The sequence below is a fragment of the Muntiacus reevesi genome, chromosome 15, assembly GCF_963930625.1.
Source record: "Muntiacus reevesi chromosome 15, mMunRee1.1, whole genome shotgun sequence".
In the NCBI taxonomy this organism is placed as follows: Eukaryota; Metazoa; Chordata; class Mammalia; order Artiodactyla; family Cervidae; genus Muntiacus; species Muntiacus reevesi.
In genome coordinates, this window is record NC_089263.1 from 55,183,531 (window position 1) to 55,207,045 (window position 23,515).

Below are 23,515 nucleotides of genomic sequence, written 5' to 3' on the forward strand. Positions count from 1 at the left end.
ACAGTCCATAGGGTCGCAAAGAGTCGGACACGTCTGAAGTGACTTAGCCACTTCAATAGCACAGTCAATCTTTCAGAAGACTTCAATTTGCAGTTTTGGTCAAAAGTCCTTCAGCCTTCACAAACGAAGACTTGTCTTTCTGGGTTGGGCTAACTCCTTTGCTAGTTAAGAGGTTTCTGTGTCTTTAAAAGGAGGCGGTACCCTGTCAAATGGGCCCTGAAGCATAGGCTGAAGGCGCGTGAAGTCCCACCCCCTTTCTGTGACGTCCTGTGGCCCAGCTTCTGATTGCTCGCTTCAGACGTCAATCGCGAGGCGTGTGTCTTGCTGGGACACAGTGGAGGTCTAACCTCTGGTTTGCGGAGCGGTCGGGTGTATTCTCCGCTCGTCCCCACGCCCTCGAGGCCCCCGCCGCCCGACCCAACGGCGGAGCCAGCCAGTGGCTCCCGCGGCGCCCTCCCGCACCGGATCGCTCCTTGCTGGGGCGGGACCTGGCCCGACGGCTCCGGTCACTATGGTCAGTGGTCTGGGGGGAAGCGGGAAAGGAGGGGTGGGAAGGGGGCGCGGTAGGCGGGGTCGCCCCCGGGGCGCATGTGCACTCGCGGGACGGGGGGTCGGGCGCGAGCACAGGAATACTGGGGGGTCCCGGTCCTTTCTTAGAAGGCTCCCGTGGACGGCCAGCGATGGGGACCCAACCCGGCCCCCAGGATCCCCGCCCCCGGCGCGTTCGTCCCTGGTGTCCCATGTGCCGCTCCGACGGCGGGGACAGGGAGGCTCCAGGGCTAAGGGTCGCCTCCTTTTCGTTAAGTAGCCCCCCTAGTTCGCAGCTCATGGCCGCACCCACCCGAGGGCTCAGCCATTTGAGACCTCCGCACTCCCAAGCCCCACGAGTGGATCTGGGGTTGCCACGGGGGGCCCGACATCCTCTCCATCCTGCTTGTCATCAGAAGGTCTTTGCAGTTAGGACCCACGTGGAGAGACTGTCTCAAGTTGTGAGGCACGTGAATTAGGGGTCAGAAAGGGCCCCGGAGACCTTCTGAGCCAGGCCAAACTCAGGGCTTGGGCAGCCGGGGACCCTGAGGCCCAGACAGGGAAGGACTGGGACTGATTATGGTGGACTTGGATTCCCAGTCCAGTGCTCTTTGTATTACTGTATGTGTGTGTTAGTTGCTCAGTCGTGTCCAACTGTTTGCAACCCCATGGACTGCAGCACGCCAAGCTTCTCTGTTCATGGAATTCTCTGGGCAAGAATACTGGAGCGGGTTGCCATTCCCTTCTCCAGGGGATCTTCCCTACCCAAGGATCGAATCTGGGTCTCCAGCATTGCAGGCAGATTCTTTACCATCTGAACCACCAGGAATTATTCCTTTGTATTATTACAACAGTCCATCTTGGGGGTGAGGGGAGACAGGGGCACAGGCAATCTGCCGAGGACTAGGTGTGATGAATGCCTGAAACTGATCAACTCTGACCCCCCTGCTCCAGGGAGCCTGGAGAGTACCAGGACTGGTGGCTTGGCTGTGGTCACAGCCCCGAGGTGTGATGTCACCTCCACCCCCTGGAAACCCAGGAGGCGTTGGTGGTCGCTTCCCCTCCCCATCACTATTTGCACATCTGTATAATGGGCCGCTGTGAGGATCACATGAAGTGATGCGCATGGAGTGCTTGGTTCAGATAATTGGCCATGGCTTTCCCTCTGACAACAGAATCCTGAAAATGGGTGTGCACAGCGGCCTGTTCTTAGTGCTCAGCCTCCTCCCTCCTAGGTCTGAGTAAGGAAATGGGTCACTGACCGCTGCAGGCCGCCACTGGCTTGGGGCACGGGTCAAAGCCTGGTCATGGTCTGACACGTTCCGAGTGTGGCGTGGGTGGCCCGGTCATCTGAGCCAGCCTGTCCTGGACAAACCAGTTGGGTGTGGCTGAGGGCTTCTGGAGCACCTGGAAACACCCACTTCCTGTTTCCAGGCAGGGCCTGAGGGTTTACCTGGCTCTGCTGCTCTTTGGAAGGGCACCGAGGTGAGGTGTTTCTGCATCGCCCACAAGGGAGTGGCCAGAGCTGTGGTAATAATGGGTTTAGCCACCCTGGAGCCGAGGCTGGCTTGCCTTCCAGTCACCACTGGGTAGCTGAGAGCATGGTGGGGCGGTGGTGCTGGGGCCTGATCTTCTGGCCTTCGTGGTGCACAGTGAGGCCTCTGACTCCATCCTCCCGTCTGCCCTGGACTCAGGAGAACAGAAGTTAGAGGGCAGGTAGAGTCAGCACCAGCCCTCGCCCTGTGATGGGCGGCGTAGGTGCCTTGCAGAGGAATGAAGTGGTTAACTCACCAAACAAGACGTCTGTCTGGGAATCATGGGGAGGGGATGGGGGCAGAGGCAGTGCAGGGTGTGTTCTTGTCTGTTCATTCAGCATTTAATGAGCACCTACTGTTTGCCAGGCACTGTGGTGGGCCCACTGGTGATGTTTTTGAGTCTGTGTGGTGTGGATGATGGTGAGTGTGTGTGTGGTGGGCAGAGGAGAATGCCTTTGGAACATATAGTGTTTTCTTTCTGTATCCATTTCAAAGTCACTGAGCTAGGGACAGGTCCCAGGTAGAAGACATAGAAGCCCTTGGGAAGGCAGTGGTCTGGGTGAGGACAAGGCTTGGGGGCTGCCACTGATGGAGGTTGTAGGTAGTGAGGGGTCTCATGCTCACTCAAAGGGCATTTAACAAAGTTCAGGGAAGAGTGAGGGTCAGATGTGACTAGCAAACCCACAGGGCCCTTCTGTGCTTTCTTCTTTGGTTTTTCAAACAAGCCCCCAGTAGGATCCCTAGTCCAGCCCCATGCTTGGCTGGGCATTGATGGGAAAGACAAGGGCCTGCCCTCTTTCAGGAACTCAGTGCCTAAGACAAGACAGAACTGGACACAAGCAATTCCTGAACTACCAGTCATGACCTAAGAAGCCTAAGGGCTTGGAGAGCACAGTGGGAACCCATGCACTCTGAGGGAGCAGTGAGTGTCAAGGAAGGCTTCACAAAGGGGTCTTTTGAATGGGGTATTGAAGGATGTGTAGGAGTTTTCAGGAAGCATTTGGGGAATTGTGTATTCCTGTCAGGGTGGGACAGGCCTAGAAATATGTGCTTACAGGCCTGGAAACATGGTTAAGAGTGGGATATTCTGGGAATGGCGAGCGGTCTGTATGGAGGGAGGAGAGATGAATCTAGAAAAACTAGGGGGGTCAGAATGTACTGTAAAGGGCTTCGCATGCTACACCATGGGGTTTGGGTTTTATTCTGCAAATGTGGTGGTGGGGGGACCATAATGTATTTTTGACAAATAAGAGATGGTTGATTTGGATGGTCTCTCTGGCAGTGGAGTGGACAGAGGGCCGGAAGTGGTCAGACTGGAGTCAGAGGCTAGCTTATCCATCTTTTCACTCATTCACTCATTCTGCATTTTGGGAGTATTACTATGTGGCAGGCACTGGGGAATCTGGTGATGATAGGCAAGCAAAGTCCATACTCTCATGAAGTTGACATTCTTGTGGAGGGAGATAGAAAGCAAGTCAACAAGTGAACACATGTGTTAGAGAACCTGCTGAAGACAGAAAACAAGTTAAGGCAGTAGAGGTTGTGGGGAGGGGCAACTTTAGACAAGATGGTCAAGGAAGGTGATTACACATGTAAAGAGGCAGAGAATCTGTCCATGCCTAGGAATAGCATGTGCAAAGGCCCTGAGTTAGAAGTGGGTGCCTCTTGTTGGAGGGACATAAGGAGGGTCTCTGGGGCTGGAGTTCAGGAGAGTGAGGGGAGCAAGGCCAGACGACAGTTGTCATCCAAAGGTTGAGTCTTTTCCCAAGTGAAGGAAGCCACTGGAGGGAACGGGGGAAGGGCACGCCCTCATCTGGTTCGCTTGGTGGGAGCCTGTGCTGGATGCTGTGGATGACGGTGGGGATGGGAGTGGGAGTGGGACCCAGGAGGTCTGTTGGGCAGACGCTGGTGCCACCTCCCTGGGGGCAGACGGTGGCAGCTCTGGCCAGACACAGGAGCAGACCTGAAGCAGGAAGAGGAGGGGAAGAGTCCTCCCACATTTTTGGTGTGAGTTCTATCCAGATAGAGGGGCTTTTGAGGATCTGGTGACACCTGTAGGGGATGCAGGGGTGGAGAGAGAAGACAGTTAGGGGTGCAGTAATTCAGGGATCATGGTCAGACATCCTGGTGGCTGGTGGTGTTTGAGGTTGGATCTCTAGGGAGAGGTCAGGGCAGGAGATGAAGATCTGAGGGTCCGTTAGGAGGATGCTAAGAGTTCAGGTGTCAGATGAGAAAGGACCAGCATCTGAATCCAGGCTGTCTGCAAGGCCAGCCGATAACTGTGACCTGAGGCAGTAGGGACTCGGGTGTAGGGTCTTCCTTATTCCCTGCACTGAACAGCAGAGATGGGGCATGTGAGTGGTAGACTGAGTAACAGCGTCCCAGAGACTATCAGTAATAGCATCCTCATCCCAGAACCCATGAATAGGGTACCTCACATGCAGCAAGGGTTTTGCAGGTATGGTAAATTAAGGGTCCTGAGATGAGGAGAGCACCCTGGGTTACCCAGGTAGGTCCAATGATGTGATCAAAAGGATCCTTACAAGAGGCAAGAAGCTCAGAGTGAGGAGACGTGACAGTGGGCGGAAGGGATCATAAGCCAAGAAATGCAGGCAGCTTCTAGAAACTGACAAAGGTAAGGAAGTGGGTTCTCCCCTGAGTCTCCAGAAATGTAAGATAATAAATCCTGTGGTTTTAAATCGCTATGTTTATGCTAATTGGTTACAGCAGCAGTAGGAAGCCACTTCACAGCACTAGGACTAGCACACCCCTAAATCTTTGGCCTCCAAATGTTTTTGATCACTCATCAGTAAAAGTGTTTGATTATTCCATATGTTGGAACATCGTACATTATACCCTACAGTAGATATTTAAAGTGGCATTCCCTGGAATATTACTCAGCCATAAAAAAGAATGAAATTGGGTCATTTGCAGTGATGTGAATAGACCTAGGGTCTGTCATACAGAGTGAAGTAAGTTAGAAAGAGGAAAACAAGCTAAATTAACGCATATATTTGAATCTAGAAAAATGGTACTGATGAACTATTTGCAGGACAGGGATAGAAACACAGACATAGAAAATGAACATGTGGACGGGGGGTGGTGGGGGCATGGGAGGATGGAGCAAATTGGGAGAATAGAATCGACATATATACACTTCCATATGTAGAACCGATAGCTAGTGGAAAACCTCTCTTTAGCACAGGGAGCTCTACTCGGTGCTCTGCGATGACTGGAGGGGGTGGAGGACGGGGTGGGGTGTAGGAGGGAGGGGATCTATGTATACATATGGCTGATTCACTTTGTTGTGCAGCAGAAACTAACACAACATTATAAAGCAACTATACTCCAATAAAAATCAGATAAAAAGGCATTTCCTTCCAGCCCCTGCAAACGGCCCGCTGTGGAGACCCCAGCGCTAGGCAGGCAAGGCCAGGTCTGGAGCTACGGGGAGCCTCTAGAAATGTCGGAGACCTTTTGAGAGGGGCGGTGGACTGCATTCTGGGCCCCGCATGGCTGGTGGGGAGGCTGCAGGCTCTGGCCCCTGCCGTGGAGGAGGTGGTAGCTTGAGGTTAGACCACGCACTGAGGTGTGGCTTCTGGGAGGCTGGGCCTGGTTAACAAGGCTGACTCACGGCCCGGGCTCAGCCCCGCCAGCAGGGCAGCCTCAGACGGAGGTCGGGCAGGCCAAGGGCTGGCCTTGCCCACCAGGCCTCAGCGTGGACCCAGGAGAGGCGCCCCCGCACCTCAGAGCCTGGGCCGCCCACAGAGGCGCCGCGGGGTGCATCGTGGGGGAGCGGTGGAGGCAGAGGCGTGAGCCTGGGGCCTGGCTATTGGGGAGCCATCAGGAAGTGACAACAGAGCACCCCTGAGGGCCAGGTGGGCTGTCCTCGTGGAGGGGGAGAGGGCCAGAAAGGCACCCGGTCTGTGGAATACCTTTAATATGCTGGGGGACCAGTTTCTTCCTGGATCGCTTCACTCTGTGACTTGGGGCCAACAGCTTGACGTCTCTGGGCTTCGGTTTCCACGTGTAAAATAGAGCTACCGTGAGGCTTAAGTGAGATTATCCCCAGCACCTGGCATACAGTGACCTCCCAGCAAAGGAAACGCATCAACCAGCGGGTACTTCGTGCACCGGGGCTGGCTTCCAACCCCGAGCTGTACCTGTCCCAGGAGGGGCCCATGGAGAGCTCACCGGAGGGGCAGGCTTTGGGCGTGGGTCACACGTCGGGTTGTGGCTCAGAGCCTTAAGGTCTGCGGGACCGAGCTGCCAGAGCCCAGTCCTTTCAGCCTGGCCCCTTCCTGCCCCGCAGCCCCTTGTCACCCCGTTATCTCCTGGGGGGGTCCCTGGAGGTGCTCGCACAGTGCTGGGCGCATGGGGTTCCCCTGGCCAGGAGGGGGCAGGCAGCAGCTGTGGGGGTGAGATCTGACATCACCCTGGCAATGGGTCCTCCCTCTGCCCTGGTGGGTCACATTTTTACTGGAAGCCTTTGGGGCTTCAAATGCTGCCCTCATGGGGCAGGATCCATGGATGGGGGTAGAGGTGGAGGGCTGGGGTCAACCTGGTTTTTTGCTGGGCTCAGGCTGGTTGAGGAACTCTTGGGGCTATGTGGACAGGTTCTAGATACATAGAGGCTTTGGCGAGAAAAGCAAGGGAAGTGGGGGGAACTTGCCTTCCCTCCATTTGGAGGTGGGTGGTGTCTGGACGCGGGGTGGGGATAAAGGGCAGGGTCAGCAGGACCCCAGTAGGTGGTGACGTGCTGGTTCTGTAGTCTCTGAAGGAAGGAGGTGAGAGGACCCCCACAAGGACTCAGATCTGGTCTGAACACCAAGCCCCCGTTCTAGTGCATCTGGTTAGTTCCCGGGGTCTCTGGGGAGCAGCCAGTGATTAGAGAAACATCCTTCTCCACTTTGAAATATATTCTTCCACTCGGCAGCTCAAAACTGTTCCAGGGTAGAGGTGCTGTCTGCCTGACCTCATGGTTAATTCATTAGCACCTGTTTGCACACCAGCAGCTAAAGGCTAAAATCCTTTTAAGTGACCTGATGAGGTCTGACACAACATTGTCAGGTGAGGTCTGTCCCTGTCCCATAACACCCTGGACATTTTTGGCCATGATTTAAAAAACCACCAATTACAGTCAGCCAGGGTCAAACCCAGAGTATTGTACCTGGTTTATGGGCCAATGAGCTGAGGCTGTTCTTCCAGCCATGTGACCAGGGCCACGCTTATGGGAAGTGGGGCGGGGGCCATCTGGGCTGACTTGAGTCACTCTGGACGTGCCAGGCGGAGACTCCGCAAGTGCCAAAGTGGGAACTCCCTCACCCCTCCCAGTGGCCCTGTAAACACACCTGCGGCCACGAGGGGGCGCTGGAGCCAACTCAAGGCTCCACGGCTGGGCAGGGCAACCTACCTGAGCGCCATTTGTCCAAAAGGGTGGATCTTAAATAGTATTGAGTGAAGAGAAAGGGCCACGATATCTATAGAATAATTTGTCTGCACATTTAAAACGCATGCATACATAAAACAACTTGGTATTTTTTAAAAGACATACATTCCACTTAGGTGAGGTCCTAGGATAGACACATTAATAGAGAAAACGCAGAATGGTGGTGGCCGGGGCTGGGGGTGAGTTGGGGGAGGAGAGGGGAGCTACGGTTTATGTGCACGTGCTCAGTCTTGTCTGACTCTTTGTGACCCCGTGGACTGTAGCCCTCCAGGATCCTCTGTCCATGGGATTTTCTAGGCAAGAATACTGGAGTGCCATTTCCTCCTTCAAGGGATTTTCCCCTACCCAGGGACCGAACCCAAGTCTCTTGTGTCTCCTGCACTGGCAGGCGAATTTTTTACCACTAGCATCACCTGGGTAGAGTTTCGCTTTGAGAAGATGTAATACCATTGAATTGCACGTTCAAAAATGGTTATAGTGGCATATTTTGTGATATGTATGTTTTACCACAATTTTAAAAAGACATACATATTGAAAGACATATCATAGGGAATACCTATAAAGGGTGGGGGATGGCAGGATGGGAACAGGGGTGAGGGATAAAGGGGGAGAGTTGACAAAATACCTGGTGCTGACGGTGGGTCTCTCGAACCCCGAGTGTGAGCCCCTCCCCACCCCCAAACTGCTGTTTAATGTTTTCCTTTTAAGTTGACTATTTTAAATAGCCTAAGTAAATTTGTTATTTAACTTTGCAAAAATGATACAACTGTGGCAAGTGGAAAATCTAGGTAGGCTTCCCTGGTATGAGGCCTGTCCCCCCTTCCACACCCACTTTTCACTTTCTCGTTTTGACTGGCATTTTCCTACCACCTGAAATACTGGTTGGCCAAAAAGTTCATTCAGGTGTTTCCATACGATGGTATAAGAACCCGAACGAAGTTTTTGGCCAACCCAGTACCTGTTGCTCCATATTTCGGATTCATTCTTTATACTGCTTTCCACTCTGCCAGTGACATCGTCTCAGAAATTGCTCATCAAATAGAACTGGGTTTGTGCCTCTTCCCTCACCATTTGTTGGGTTTTATTTGGGGGCAGTCCAAGTGCCAGTGGTGTTCAGTCCAGCTGTGCTTCTTTGTCATCATCCATCATTTAAAAACACCCAAGCCATCATTTTAAGTCAGCTGTGTGTAAAAACAAGCCTTTTTTTTTTTTTTTTTTTTTTACTGAGGTAGGTAGGTAAATAATGGGACTTATTCTTTGGCAGTGCCAAAGAATGTCCAAGCTACTATACAAGCTGTGCTCATTTCACATGCTAAAGGTTATGCTCAAAATCCTTCAAGCTAGGAGGCTTCAGCGGTACATGAACCGAGAGCTTCCAGATGTACAAGCTGGGTTTACAAAAGGCAGAGGAACCAGAGATCAAATTTTCAACATTCACTGGACCATGGAGAAAGCAAGGGAATTCCAGAAAAAACATCCACTTCTGTTTCATGAGTATACATATATTCCCTTTAAAAAAATATTTCCTTCCCTTTAAGGCCACCACAGAGCATTGAGTAGAGCCATACAGTAGGTTCTCATCAAGGCTGCTTATTTTAACTACAAACTACAAGTGGCTTTCACATTATATTTTAGCATTATTTTCCTGATGAAGTCAGAGCCTTTCCTGGGGAGGCGGGGGTGCGGGGTTGGAGACAGGGGTGCAGCTCCCACTGACCTGAACCCTCGTCTGAGCAGGAAAAACATGAGGCAGAGACAAGCCTGTGGGAGATTAGCTGTTAGAACAGATGTGTCCTGCCCTCCCCCTGGCCCTGGGTCTTCCTTCTGCCCTTAGTGACTTCTCCACCCTCTAGAGGCCTTGATTTCTCTCTGGGGGGGAAATTGACCTCCACTCAGAGCTGGGCTGCGATATGAACTTTCACCAGTAGGTGGTGCTAGATGGTCTAACCTCTGTGTTTCCGGCTCCAACACCACTGAGCGACCGAACAACGCAGTGCTTGGTGCAGACTGGTTGGGTGTTGGATGAATAGAAGAAGGAATGAATGAGTGAGAAAGGAAGGTTAGGAGAAGACAAAGGGATCATGGAGCCTCCTTACAGTATGAGGCTCAGTAGACTTGAGCTACTGTGTTCTTTTTTCTTCCAGTGTTATTGACATCCAGCACTGCGTAAGTTTAAGGCATACAGCACAGAGATTTGATTTACGTACATCATGAAATGATTGCAAGTTTAGTGAGCATCCCTCATCTCTGGAAAGACACAAACTTTAAAAACTAGAAAAGATTTTTCCTCTGATGAGAACGCTTAGGACTTACTCCCTGTGTTAGTCGCTCAGTCCATGTCTGACTCTTTGCGACCCCGTGGACTGTAGGCTCCTCTTTCCATGGAATTCTCCCAGCAAGAGTACTGGAGTGGGGTGCCATTATACTCACCTAACAACGTTCATATACAACTGTTAATTACATTTATCATGTTGTACATTACGTCCCTAGTACATAGTTATCTTACAACTGGAAGTTTGTAACTGGAACCTTTTGACCACCTTCCTCCGGTTCCCTGTGACCCCACCCCTGCCTCGGGTAACCACAAATCTGATTTCTGTTTCTCTGAGTTTGTTTTTGAAGTATGATTGACCTACAGCTCAATGTTAGTTCCTGTTACCCCACATAGTGATTCACTAGTTCTCTATACTTCAAGATGATCACCGTGGTAAGTTTAGTTATTGTCACCAAAGATACTACATAATTACTGCGTATACTCCCCTCACTGTATACTTCACACCGTGACTCGTCTCTTCTGTCTTTTACCTCTTCATCTCGCTCACCTGTTTCTCTCCTCCCCCCAACCCCTCCCCTCTGGCAACCACCTGTTCGTTCTCTGTATCTGTGAACGTTTCTGTTTTATTATGTTTGTTCATTTCTTTAGATTCCACGATCATGTAACATTTGTCTTTCAGTATTTTAACTTCCTCAGTATGATAATCTCTAGGTCCATCCATGTTAGTACAAAGGGCAATATTTCATTCTTATGACTGAATAATTTTCCAGTGCATATTACATGCCACATCTTTATCCATTCATCTATTGATGGGCACTTAGGTAGCTTCCATATCTTGGCTATTGTAAACAGTGCTTCAATGAATGTAGTGATTGAATGAGTGCTTTTGTTTTCTTTGGATACATACCCAGAAGTGGAATAACATGGTAGTTCTATTTTAATTTGTTTGTGGAATCTCCACAGTTTTCCTCAATGACGATACCATTTCTATTTCCATCAGCAGTGCACCAGGGTTCCCTTTTCCCCACATCCTGACCAACCTTGTTAGAAAGTGAAAGTCGCTCAGTTATGTCCAACTCTTTGTGACCCCATGGACTATACAGTCCATGGAATTCTCCAGGCCAGAATACTGGAGTGGGTAGCCATTCCCTTCTTTAGGGGATCTTCTCAACCCAGGGATCAAACCCAGGTCTCCTGCATTGCAGCAGATTCTTTACCAGCTGAGCCACAAGGGAACCACCAACCTTGTCATTTGTTGTCTTTTTGATAACAGTCATTCTAACAGAGGTGAGGTGATATCTCATTGTGGTTTTGATTCCCTGATGGCTAACGGTGTTGAAAATCTTCTCATGGACCTGTTGGCCATCCATATGTCTTCTTTGGGAAAATGTCTGTGCAGCTCCTCTGCCCATTTTTTAATTGGGTTGTTTGTGTCTTTGATGTTGAGTTGTATGAATTCTTTATATATTTTGGATATTAACTCCTTATTCAGATATATCATTTGCAAATATCTTCTTCCCTTCAGTAAGTGGCCTTTTCATTTTGTTGAAAGTTTCTTTGCTGTGCAAAAGCTTTTTTTCTAAACAGGAATATTCATAGTAACTTTATTCTTAATAGCTCCGAAGCAGAAACAACCCCCAAATCCATCAACTGACAAATGGAACAAAATATGGTATACTCATACAGTAGAATATTATCTGACAACAAGAAGGAAAAAAGTACTGACATGTGCTACAACATGGATGCATCTTAAATACATTGTTAAGTGAAAGAAATCAGTCATAAAAGACCAATCATATGATTCCATTTGTATGAAATGTTCAGAAGGGGCAAATTTACACAGACAGGAAATAGATTCCTGGATGAAAAGCTTCTTGTTTTGATGTAGTTCCATTTGTTTGTTTCTGTTTGTGTTTTCCTTGCCTGAGGAGACAGATCCAAAAAAAATACTACTAAGACCAATGTCAAACAGCATACTGCCTATGTTCTCCTCTAGAAGTTTAATGGTTTCAGTTGTTACATTTAAGTCTTTAAACCATTTTGCACTTATTTTTGTGCACTGATGTATTACAGTCTGTAAAATGAGTCAGCTCAGAAATTACAAGATGAAGCATTTCCCTGGTGGTCCAGGGGCTAAGACTCTGCACTGCCAATGTCAGGGCTCCAGGTTCGATCCCGGGTCAGGGAGCTAGATCCCACATGCCACAAAGGAGAGTCTGCATGTTGCAACTAAGACCCAGCACAGCCAACTAAATAAATATTTCCAAAATATTTAAAACAAAAGAACTTACAAGATGATACCCCTCTCGCGGTGGGGCTGACCCTGACTCCGCCAGGGACCCTGGCGTCTGGGCTGCCAGTCACATATGCACAGGTGCTCTGTCCAGGGAAAGTAACATTTGCTATGTCCTGCAAGCAGCAGGTCGTCAGCTTTCTACTGGAGAAAGTCCTGCAGCTGCTTTTGAAATGGTCACAGCTGTGCTCCTTTTTCTGTCTTTCAGAGTGAAACATCTTTCAACCTAATATCAGAAAAATGTGACATTCTATCAATTCTTCGGGATCATCCTGAAAACAGGATCTACCAGAGGAAAATCCAGGTAAGGCAGAGGGTCAGGAGGAGGGGAGCCTAGATGAAATGGGCTGGATTTGGGAGCAGAGACAGAGGTAACACTTTGAAGGTAAAAAGGCTTTGCATTTGGACCAGGTTCCTGGACAAAGGGCTCCCAGAATATTGCAATGTTGGACCTATTTACCTTAGTGAGAAATCCTTTAGTTGCAAAAAAAAAAAAAAAAAAAAAAGCCAGAAGTTTTGGACCTCATTACAACATCGCAAGATCGGGACTTTTATTACCCACATTTCAAAGCTGAGAGAACCGAGTTACAGAAATTAAATGGCTGGCCCATGATTTTACCGCGCATGCATGGAGGAGCTGGCATTCGGGCCGGGCAGCCTGAGCTCATAAAAGTAGTATTTGTAATCACTCTGTGACCCCTCTCTGGTGAGAAGGCCCACCCTGGCCAGACTCTGACAGAGGGGAGATGGCTGAAGGCTGCAGGAACGATCACAGGACTAGGAGGAACCTGGGTGACCCCCGCTGCCCTCTGGCCGCCTGCACTTGGGCAGGACTGGCTCCTGTGGCCGCCGGGAGCCCTTCCTGGGGCAGGAGTGAGAGCTGGGCCGCACATCTCATCTGTTGGAGATGAGCTGGCTTTCCAGGGAGCACACCCCTCCCTATGGCCTACCTCTGGGGGGCCTTCAGCTCCAGCCTGGTGGGAGCAGGGGCTCCCTGACGCCTTGGAAACCACACTGGGCCGTCAGAATCCTGACCGTAGGCAGGCCCGGGAGGCAGCCAGGGCGGAAGCTGACAGCTGGGGGCAGAACTGGAGGGGGTGCCATGGGGATGCCACACCTCTTAAGAAACGATTGGAAGGCTGGCCAGACTGCCTGGCGATGTCCGGGGAGGCCTTTCCTACTGCCTCTGCAGCCTCCTGGCCCATCTCACAGCCGCATGCACCCTCGCTGCCCTCACCAGGCGTACCGCTTCTCTCGGTGCCATTCCTCCAGGAAGCCTTCCTGGACTGCTGAAGTCTGGTGCAGATGCCACTGCTCCATGGCACCCGGGTTCATCCCCTGTCCTCCTGTGACAGTCATCCGAATGTCCATCAGCGCCCTGGCCTGTAGGCTCCTCGGAGCGGGGCTCAGCTCCCCATCCAGTGCCTCACGCAGGTCACACTCGGCATATACTTATTTTGTGGGATGAGGGTTGGGACACTGTGGAGGGCCTCCAGGCTGAGACGAGGGAGCATCCTGCCTGGGGCAGGCGGGACCCCACCTCTGACAGTCTCGATGGGGCTGCTGTTGGTACAGATGCCCACATTCCTCTGTCCTCCACAGGAGCTCAGCAAAAGGTTCACCGCCATCCGCAAGACCAAGGGGGACGGGAACTGCTTCTACCGGGCCTTGGGCTACTCCTACCTGGAGTCTCTGCTGGGCAAGAGCAGGGAGATCCTCAAGTGAGTGCCACGTGAGGGCTGCTGGGCGGGCTGTGTTTTCTGCTGTGTCCATCGGCCCTGAACCTCCGCGAGGGTTTGGCCTCAGCGCTGCCTGCTTAGCCCAGGGAGTGAGTGGCAGCATTGATATTAAGGGGATGCCCAGCGGCCCTCGTGGTGGGAGGGAGGGCAGCCAAGGGGCCAGCTGGGGGTGGGCCAAATGACCTAGTGGGCACTTTCAACTCTGATCTGAGTATGCCTGGGTGAGGTGAGTTTTGCCTTGGGTGCGTTCTTGAAGCTTCATTCCAAGAAGAAAACAAAGATGCATTGCCCGTTGTTCTGGATTGCTTCAGTTGACCTCGGAAGTGAGTGTGTGTAACCCAGGCATCTACCCAGTCAGCTTGGATCTGGAGTTGATGCCGTCCCAGGTCCCTCTATCCTGCGGCTGGGACACGATCCTCCCTTCAACCCCCAGGGTTCGGCTTAATTTGGGGCTTCTCAGACGTCATCATTTGTGCAGACCCCCTGGGATCTTCTTCAGATGCAGATTCCAGTTCTGTAGGGCCAGGGCCGGGGCTGGGGCCTCTGCATTTCTCTCAAACTCCCGGAGAAGCCGCCGCCGCTGCTGGGTAGCAAGGAGTAGTAGCAAGATGCTGAGACCCGCTTCCTTAAACTTGGAGGTCTGGCAGCCCTTCGAGGATCAATGAAGATCTCGGGTTTCCTCGTCACCCTCCTGCACACACACCAGGGAAGAGTGCAGAGTGGCCGCGGGTCCCAGAGCACAGGGTTGACCCGTGGACCCTGGTGCCTGAACTCCTCTGCTGAGCCGGGTTTCTACTCTACCCTCCTTCTGGGGCACCCTTGCTCCCTGCAGCCATCACCCAAGTGGGTGCCACATGCCGACTGTGTCGTGGGCCCCGGGGATGCAGCAGCAAACAGGGGAGACAAAGCGCTCTGCCCGTCGTGCTTGCATCCTAACTGGGAAAGAGGGACAGTGGATAAGGACAGTACTTGATGTGTCAGATGGCAGGAAGCATTGTGGGAAAAAATGCCAAGCAGGAAAGGCAGCCAGGTTGCGCAGGGCTGGGGGCTGCAGTGTTAAGTAGGGGTTGGAGACATAGCGAGGACAGGTGGGGCAGGGCCTCACGGGCCCTCGAATGGACCTCGAATGTTGGCCTGAACGAGACAGAGCCACGAGGGTTTGGCAGCGCAAAGGGCCTGCCGAGCAGGCTGCTGTGTGCAGGAAAAACCAGGCACACGCACAAATGATGGCGTCTGAGAGCAGCAGGGCATGTGATCTCGGAGCGCCCAGAGGAGAGGTGGCCTGAGCGGGTGGAGGTGGCATCATAGGACCCACTCGTGGCTGGAGTGGGGCGTGTGAGCGGAGAGTCGAGGCTGAGTGCTGGGCGTTTGACCCGAGTTACCAGGACTGAGAAGCCCTTGCTGCACAGGGATGCCAAGGGAGATCGGGAGCTCCACGTTGCCAAGTCCGAAATGCCTGGGAGCCATCCAGGTGGGGTCCAGTGGGAAGTACCAGGCTGGTGTCAGCCCATTTTACAGATGAGTAAACTGAGTCTCGGACAGTTTACATGACTTGCACAAGGCAAGTGTGCAGTCAAGAGGGGTCCCGCGCTCCAAGTCCTTATGCTATCCACCTTCCCCTCCCTCACCTCGTTGGGGCGGGAGTCCTGCCCTGAGTGTTTGTCCCCCACTAGACTGGGCCCAGGTGTCTCTGTGACAACCAGGGCTGGCACTATGAGGCCCGCAGGCACTGGTGAGGAATGAGCGTGGGGATGCGATGGGCACGTGGCCGGGGATGGGAGGGTGTGCGGGCAGGAGAGCCGGGAGCCGAGCTGTGCACGTCGGCCTCACGGGGACAGTGGCCAGAGAGGCCTTCACAGCCTGCCGTGGAGACCTGTCCCCATCACCCACCCTGCACAGAAGGGGAGCCTGCAGTTAGGCCTGAACCAGCTGGCCCCCCAGCCTCTCCACTAGGGCCCTTCTTGTGTGGCAGGCGTCCCTCCTGTGTTCCAGTCCCTCAGACTGTGAACCCCGTGTCCTGGGGCAGCTCCTCGCTGTCCCCAGGGGTCAGGACAGGCCCCAGACGGGGCTGTGCCAGTAGGCGGCCTGCAGTGGGGATAGTGACAAGAGGGAGGGCTCCCCGGATCAGATCTTGCAGGGAGGTCAGTGCTGGCAAAGGTTTAATGGCCGTTTGGCTGGGAGGCCTGATCTGTGGTGTCAGTTGATTTCTGTGGTCTAAATCCTCTTGTCATGATTTGGTTTTTCTTTTTTTTTTTTCAAGCTACCATCATGGGTTCACTGAACAGGGAGTTGGGAAGAGATACGCACCATACACTATAGTCCAGATCATATTTCCACTGTCCACACACAACAGACAATGATAACCTCATGAGCATAGATGATACTCTTGTTTTTTTAAAAAACAATGTTTTTTACATTCAGCCCATCTCTGAGAAGAGCACGCCTGGCCGAGGGGACAGTGGATGTTAAGGGGTGAAGATGCGAATGGGGAGTGGCTGTAGGGCATGGGGGAGGCTGTGGACTGGACTGGAGATGCGGCTGGTGAGCTCGGCAGGGGCCTTTCCGGGACCCCGGTGCTGAGAAGCTGTGACCTGAGGCAGAAGGCTGCGGCAGGTCACTCTTATGGTCCCTGTGGAGTGGGGACTAGGAGGGAGGGAAGGCTGGGCACGGCCAGGCCAGAGATGGTATTGATGCCCCAGGAGCCATGGGACAGTCAAGAGACCTTTGAAAGATAGAATCAATCTATTTTGGAATGGGTGGTACCTCAATTTCCTCATCTGCGAAATGGGTGTATGACCCACCTCCGGTGACTCTCAGGTGTGTGGGGGCGGAGGGGGGAGTGAGACGACAGCTGACGGTCACAGCGACGACCCCCTGCCTCTCCCTGAAAGCACCGGCCTTCCCCTTCAGGTTCAAAGAGCGTGTACTGCAGACCCCCAACGACCTCCTGGCAGCTGGCTTTGAGGAGCACAAATTCCGAAACTTCTTCAACGCTGTGAGTTAACCCCGGGCATGACGGCTGAAGGGCCCGGCCTTCCTCGCTGGCAGAGCAGACCAGGGACTGAGGGTTGCTTCCTGCTTGTGGGGACATCGAGGGGACAGGCAGCCCAGGGCCCTGTCCTTCCTCTGGGAGGAGGCACCTCCTTTGGAACGGTAGCTGTCAGGCTACCCAGCGTTCTTCCCCACCTCAGCCCCCTGACCCCACTAGTGAGGGCGGTGTGGGGATGGAGGACTCTCACTTCTGAATCTGTATGTAAGAATCGCAGTCACAGCAGTGAGGAGGGAAACTCTGGGCCAAGGGACTCACTACAGAGTGTCTCTAACCCTGTCACTTAGCTCTGGCGGGATCTCTGATGGTTTGATTCTGGGGCCTCAACTTGAGGATTTCAAGGAGGGAGGTTCGTGGAGGGAGGGGCGGGGCCTGCCTGGCCCCCCGCTGAGGGCCCGGGGGGTGCAGTTTTACAGCGTGGTAGAGCTGGTGGAGAAGGACGGCTCCGTGTCCAGCCTGCTGAAGGTGTTCAACGACCAGAGCTTCTCGGACCGAATCGTGCAGTTCCTGCGCCTGCTGACCTCCGCCTTCATCAGGAACCGTGCAGACTTCTTCCGACATTTCATCGACGAGGAGATGGACATCAAAGACTTCTGCACTCATGTAGGTCCTCGGGGCCCTGGCTTGGGATGTGGCCTCCAGCCCTGGGCTCTGCTCTCAGCCCTCTCTCCTTAGGAGACCTGAACACTGACATTCCCTAACCAGGTGCTGGGGTGTCACGTCTACATTGCAATTCAGAGCATTAGATTAGATTAGCCAACTGAACAGATCCTCCTTGAGCTGCCTGAGCTGTGTGGCTTTGGGCAAGTCGCTTTCCTTCTCTGAGCCTCAGATTGTCTCATCAAAGGGCCTTTGGACTGGACTACTGTTTACAAAATGACAGAGTAGCAACCCCAGAGTCATCTTTGCTCCAGGACATGTTTTATGATGTGTGGTGTTTACCTGAAAGGACTGCCAACATTTAAACATTGGGCAGTCTTTATATGGATGTCTGGATTTCTCTGGAAAAATCAGAAGATCCAGTTCCCCAGACCTTATTTTGCCCGGCAACCATCAGCAAGAGCTAAGTGGCAGCTGCCTGAGTTACTGGGACTCGCTAGCCAGCTTATCACCATCTCTGCCTGTCTCCACTGATTTGCTCACTTGCTCGCCCGGCCCTCTCTAAGCACCTAAGCTTGAAATCCCGTTATGATGAGTCCCCTTCTGCTCTGAGGTTCCTTATGCATTATAAAGCCCAAGCTGAAAAACTCCTGCTCTCCCCGCCAGATTCTTCAAAGTAGTGTGCTCCTCTGACATACAACGAGGAGACCAGAATCAAAAAGATTTAAATTCAAGCCTTTTACTTCTGGTGATTTCTATCTGTTCCTTCCTCACTGAGCCTGCGTTTCCTTCTCTAGAAAATGCATATGTCGACATCTGCCTCAAGGTGTGTTGTGGAGACCATTGCTCAGTTGCAGAGGTTTTGAGCTCTGCAACTGGGCAAAAAGCCAGGGTGGGACCTCTCACCCGTCCTCTGCTGGGCCTGCATCCCCAACTGGGTTGTTTTCTCCTTGTGGCTTTTGCAGGAAGTGGAGCCCATGGCCATGGAGTGTGACCACATCCAGATCACGGCCCTGTCCCAGGCCTTGAACATCGCCCTGCAGGTGGAGTACGTGGACGAGATGGACACGGCCCTGAACCACCACGTCTTCCCCGAGGCTGCCACCCCCTCCGTGTACCTGCTCTATAAAACATCCCACTATAACATCCTCTATGCAGCCGATAAACATTGATTAATTTTAGGCCATGCAGTGGAGCCTGTCACCTAACGGGACTGCATTCTGAATGGAACATTATGGCTTTTCAATTTTTTAAGCGATTTAGACTATAGTTAGAGAACGTTGCTGCCTTTGGGGCAGAGGCACTGGGAATAAGGCCTGCTCACTATGGACTGTTGGTAACTTGGTGATAATATTTTTAATATTTATTTTCATGGAGGATCCAATGTTTTATAACTCTGGGCAAGGATGCCAGAGCCTCTGGCTCTACCCCCAGTTCCGAGACATTGCATAGGTCACTACCCCTCTCTGGGTCCAATTCTTCATCTGGAGGAGGTTCTTGCCAGTGTTGACATTCCGTTGTTGGGTAAAAAAATACCCTTTGGTTTATTTTTACTGGGTGCAGTGCCTCTCTGCAGGGGAGGAAAAGCTCAAGATCTTGTGAGTTCTATAAAAAATCAAGTCCAGTCAGCTGCTGGACTGGACTTGGGAAGATGAACTGAGGCCAACTTGAAGATCTCCAGTGTACTTCCAAACACTCACGATGGGATGTTTTCTCACCCCAAACTTGAGGAACAAGACTTTAATGCCAAAGTCTAGAAAGGGGCCTGTAGCCGTCAGCATGAAGCCCAGTTGTCGGGCCCCTTACCTCCCTCAGGGCCAGGACTGCCTGCTTTCTGGGGGGCAGTGCTGCGGGGTTCTGCTGCCAGCCCCACCCGGACAGACACTGAGAAAGACGAGGGTCCGGGACGACCAAGAAGCTGTCTCGTCATCCCTAACACACCCTGGAAGTAGGATCTAGCGATGCAGCCAGGTGGAGATACTGACCAGCACGTGCAACCAGACTCCAGCTGCGCAGAGCAGACGAGTGTTTTGAGGCTGTCTTTGGCTTCTTTCTCCCTTCCCTCTTATGGGCTGGCTAGAGGTTAGATGGGAAAGACAGGGTATGAGCAGGTGGTAGTGGGGGAGACCACCACTGTGGAAGCTGCCGGGTAGCCAAGAGCCCTGGCTCCTGCCAGCCTCCTCATTCATCAGTCTGGACATGGCCCTTAATAACCCGCTCACCTTGCTGCCTCAGGATCTCAAGGAGCCCTGGCTGGGCTGCGGCACTGCCAGCAAGCTGTCCTCCCCTCTGGAACAAGGGAGAATGCAGGGGTGTGGAACTGCCTTCCTTAATCGAAGGCCTTCAAAGGTTCCAATCTGCAGGGATTTATTCGAATCTACTGGTGCTTCAGTGTCAGACTGCAGTGTCTGCTGACAGCCAGACTGCTCCCAGTCCCTTATACAAAGGGCACATTTGTGTCCATTTTCTGCCTTTGTGAAGACTGATGTCAGGGTGCTTTTAATCCCGGGCAGGGGGCCAGGTTCCCATACTGCCCTGGGCTGGAATGTGGACCCACGGGCTCAAGCTGAGTGACTGTCCCTTCTTCACAGGCATGTAAACCTGACCCTGATCTCTGAATTGGTTCAGCGGTCCTCCCTCCCTGCCCCTCCCACCTTGGCCTGGGGAGGAGCACACTGTGCCAAGTACAGTCAGAGTGGGGTAACACATTAACATGGTTTGTGAATGTCATGATCCCTGTTTCCAAACTGAATCTCGGCTGCTCTGAGCCATTGTGAGAGGCGTCCTGGGCCTCGGGCTGGGCTGTCAGGCACAGTACAATCAGCAGTGGCTGCTCCCTAACTGCATTTGTAGTTTGTGCAGCATTCACAAAAGCAAAGCTTTCTCTTCGGCAGAAGGCTGGAGAAATTCCCTCCGGGGCGTGTCTGTGCTGCCTTTCCAGGCCTAATAGCCCTGCCAGTGCTCATGTCGGGGGGACCCTCTTCCCAGGAGAGATGCTGTCAGTTTAGAATCAGAACACCCGAGAGAGGCAGGCTGTTTTCATGACCTTGCCCTCTGCTCTCCCATTTTTCACAAAACCGCTGGCCAAACCCAAAGCACCACTCTCTTCCCCTCACATCCACCCTCAGATCTTGCTTCTGAAGGGAAAGCACTGTGGAGGAGAGGAGTGGCAGAATTCAGAGGAACTCTAAGTAACACAGAGTTAATAAATCCAGTCATCCACAGACATTACCCTGCTCATCTATAGCAGCCAGTCACGTCAGCAATCCCAATTCCTGGGTGATGCACCCACCCCGTGATGCCTTCTCTTTGCAGACCAAAAGCTGGAAGGAAAGTTGCTTTGAGAGTTTGTCTTTACAACTTCGTATGTGTTACTTTCCTTCCGAAGGGAACTTTATAAATCAGTGTGACTATTTAGCAACAGAACTGTCCTCGCTTTTGGTTCCTACTTTAAGCAAAGTGGCTCTGGAGCCAGATTGCCTGGGTTCAAAATCTTGACTTTGTCACTAACTAGTTATATGACCTTAGCCAAGTCACTTCACTCCCCGAGTTCCAGTTCCCACACTAGTGAAATGGAGACAATTACCAACACATCTTCCCAGGTGGCTCAGACGGTAAAGCGCCTGCTTACAATGTGGGAGACCCGGGTTCAATCCCTTTGTCGGGAAGATCTCCTGGAGAAGGAAATGGCAACCCATTCCACTGTTCTTGCCTGGGAAATCCCATGGACGGAGGAGCCTGGTGGCCTATAGTCCATGGGGTTGCAAAGAGTCAGACACGACTCAACGACTTCACTTTTACCAACACATAATTATTGGTTCAAGTGCAACAAGATTATGTGTGAAAATAATCACGCGACCTGATGTGTAGTGAGTATCCTACAAGTGGGATGCTTCCCCCATAGACCCTTCCCAATGGGATGTGGCAGAACACCCCAAGATGGGGAAGAGCCACCTCGGCGGTGGCTCTGCGCTTTCCCAGGCAGGGGGAAGAAGCCGAAGGACCAAACGCACTGCCATGCTGAGCAGAGGCAGAGGCAGGGGCACAGGCTGTGGCTCCGTGAGTGGGTCCCCGGGGACCCCTGGCTCTGTGGGAGGTAGGCCAGGCCCTACAGCTTCCTCGGGCAATTGGTTAGAAACGTTTTCCTAGTATTACAACGGTTTCCATAACAACTTTTGGTCCTGGCCTGCACCAAAGATCAACACTGCCGTCCCACGGGGCTTGTCTGTGTAAGTGGATCAGCAGCGGCAGGAGTGTCTTCATTGAGTGAGAGGTCCAGCCACTCAGGAAGTTCTGCCCCTGGGATGGGCTGAAGTGCTAAAGGAACCACAGGCCTCGCCAGAGCTTCGCCTCATTGGGTCAGAGAGCAGAACTGCCTTGACTGCCTTGGAGGCTGGCCCTATCTTTTAAAACCCAGCTCTTTAACGTGTCACCCACCACAAAAGAATCTGCTGTTAGGGGGCAAGGACAGGATGTCAGAGGACACCAGTGGGTCTGTCTGGCCTGTGACGAGTGTCCTCAGGCCTCTCAAGGCTCAGGTGCTGCTGAGGGACCTTGAGTCTGCTTGTACGTCCACCACTGTCATCCGGAAAATGGGAGAGCCCCTGCCGTCCCCTGACAGCTGTCACTCAGAAGCCGACTTCACAGATGAGAACTGTGTTCTTCGGCATTCTCCTCCACGTCACTGGTGATGCTGGGGAGACATCCTTTAAAGCAGGGGATTCCTGGTGGCTCAATGGTGAAGAATCTGCTTGCAATGCAGGAGACATGGGTCCCATTGCCGGTCCAGGAAAATCAGTGCCCCACATGCTGCGGGGCAACTAAGCCCAGGCCCCACAACCAGCCTGTGCTCTAGGGCCTGGGAACCGCAGCTACTAAAGCCCCTCAGCCTAGAGCCGGGCTCCTCAACAAGAGAACAAGAGAAGAAACCAGGACGAGAAGCCTGTGCACGGCGACTAGAGAGGCGCCCCTGCTCATGCAAACTAGAGAAGGCCCGTGCACAGCAACAAACCCAGCACAGCCAAACACAAACAAAACACTTAAAAAAAAAAAAAGCATACAAAAAAAAAAAATTAACCACCAAAGCAGTTTTCTAAACTTGCCTTGGACCTACAAGGAAATGCCCAGGGTTCTAATCCTAGCTCTGAGCAAGTCTTAACCACTCAGCATGAGCTTTCTCAACTACAACAAAGGGTACTAAGACTTATGTCTCAGGGCCTTGACAGAAACTAAATGATAATTAAAGCAGATAAAAAGTACTGAAGCAACACCCAGTGATACCTGAATCTGAGTTCAAGCCAGCACCCTGTTGCAGTTACCTACAGGGGCCGTGGGGATAGAGCTGCCAACCACAAGGCCGAGGGAACAGGTTTTGAAGCCCAGACTTAGCTGTGCAGAAATGCGTGCTTCCCCCGCCTGTGGCTACTTGCCCAGGCTGACCGGCGGAAGCTGCGGTGGTGCCGGGAGCTCACGTGTTCCCTCAGCGCTCATTCACACCAGGCCCGGTCTAAGCTCAAGGGCTGCAAGGGGTAACAAAGCAGCTTCCGCTCTCAGGGAGCTCACAAGATACCAGATGCCAGTGCCGTGGGGTCCACGGGAGGAACACCTCGGCTCTGGGCTCAGGGGCCAGCACTGCTCAGGGCTGGGAGAAGGCAAACAGGCCGCGGGGAACGCTGGGACAAAGGCTCGGGCCAAGGAGTGGGGGTGTGAGAGTGCGGGCAGCAACCATTCTGTCCCACAGAGGAGGGAAGCCGAGAGACCAGGCTGGAGAGGATGGCCAGAGCCAGAGCCCGCACGCCTCACTGTCAGACTCTGCATGCTGCTCCTGGCTTCCCCACGAGGGGCTCTGTGAGGTTACGGAAGCTGTGTTCTCTAGGAACAATCTCTTCCCTGCCCACCTACCACGGAGGCTCAGACAAGACAGCTGTGAGGCAGAAAGAGCGAAGGAGGTGCTAGGATTCTGCTATGGAGAAAAGCAGGAACACACGCTGGGGACCCAGGCAGAAACGACCTCATCGTGACTGGCGCCACTCGCCGCCTCTGCTCCG

General features: G+C 52.6%; 1 protein-coding gene across 1 annotated transcript; it reads left to right on the forward strand.

Annotated features, from left to right (window-relative positions):
* Positions 1 to 338: 338 nt before the first annotated feature.
* OTUB2 (OTU deubiquitinase, ubiquitin aldehyde binding 2) lies at positions 339 to 23,478 on the forward strand. The gene is made up of 6 exons (XM_065905881.1): positions 339 to 514; positions 12,289 to 12,384; positions 13,683 to 13,801; positions 16,730 to 16,814; positions 17,277 to 17,471; positions 18,434 to 23,478. The coding sequence occupies exons 1-6, from the start codon at positions 512 to 514 to the stop codon at positions 18,638 to 18,640; spliced, it is 705 nt and encodes a 234-aa protein (XP_065761953.1). The 5' UTR covers positions 339 to 511; the 3' UTR covers positions 18,641 to 23,478.
* The last annotated feature ends 37 nt before the right edge of the window (positions 23,479 to 23,515 follow it).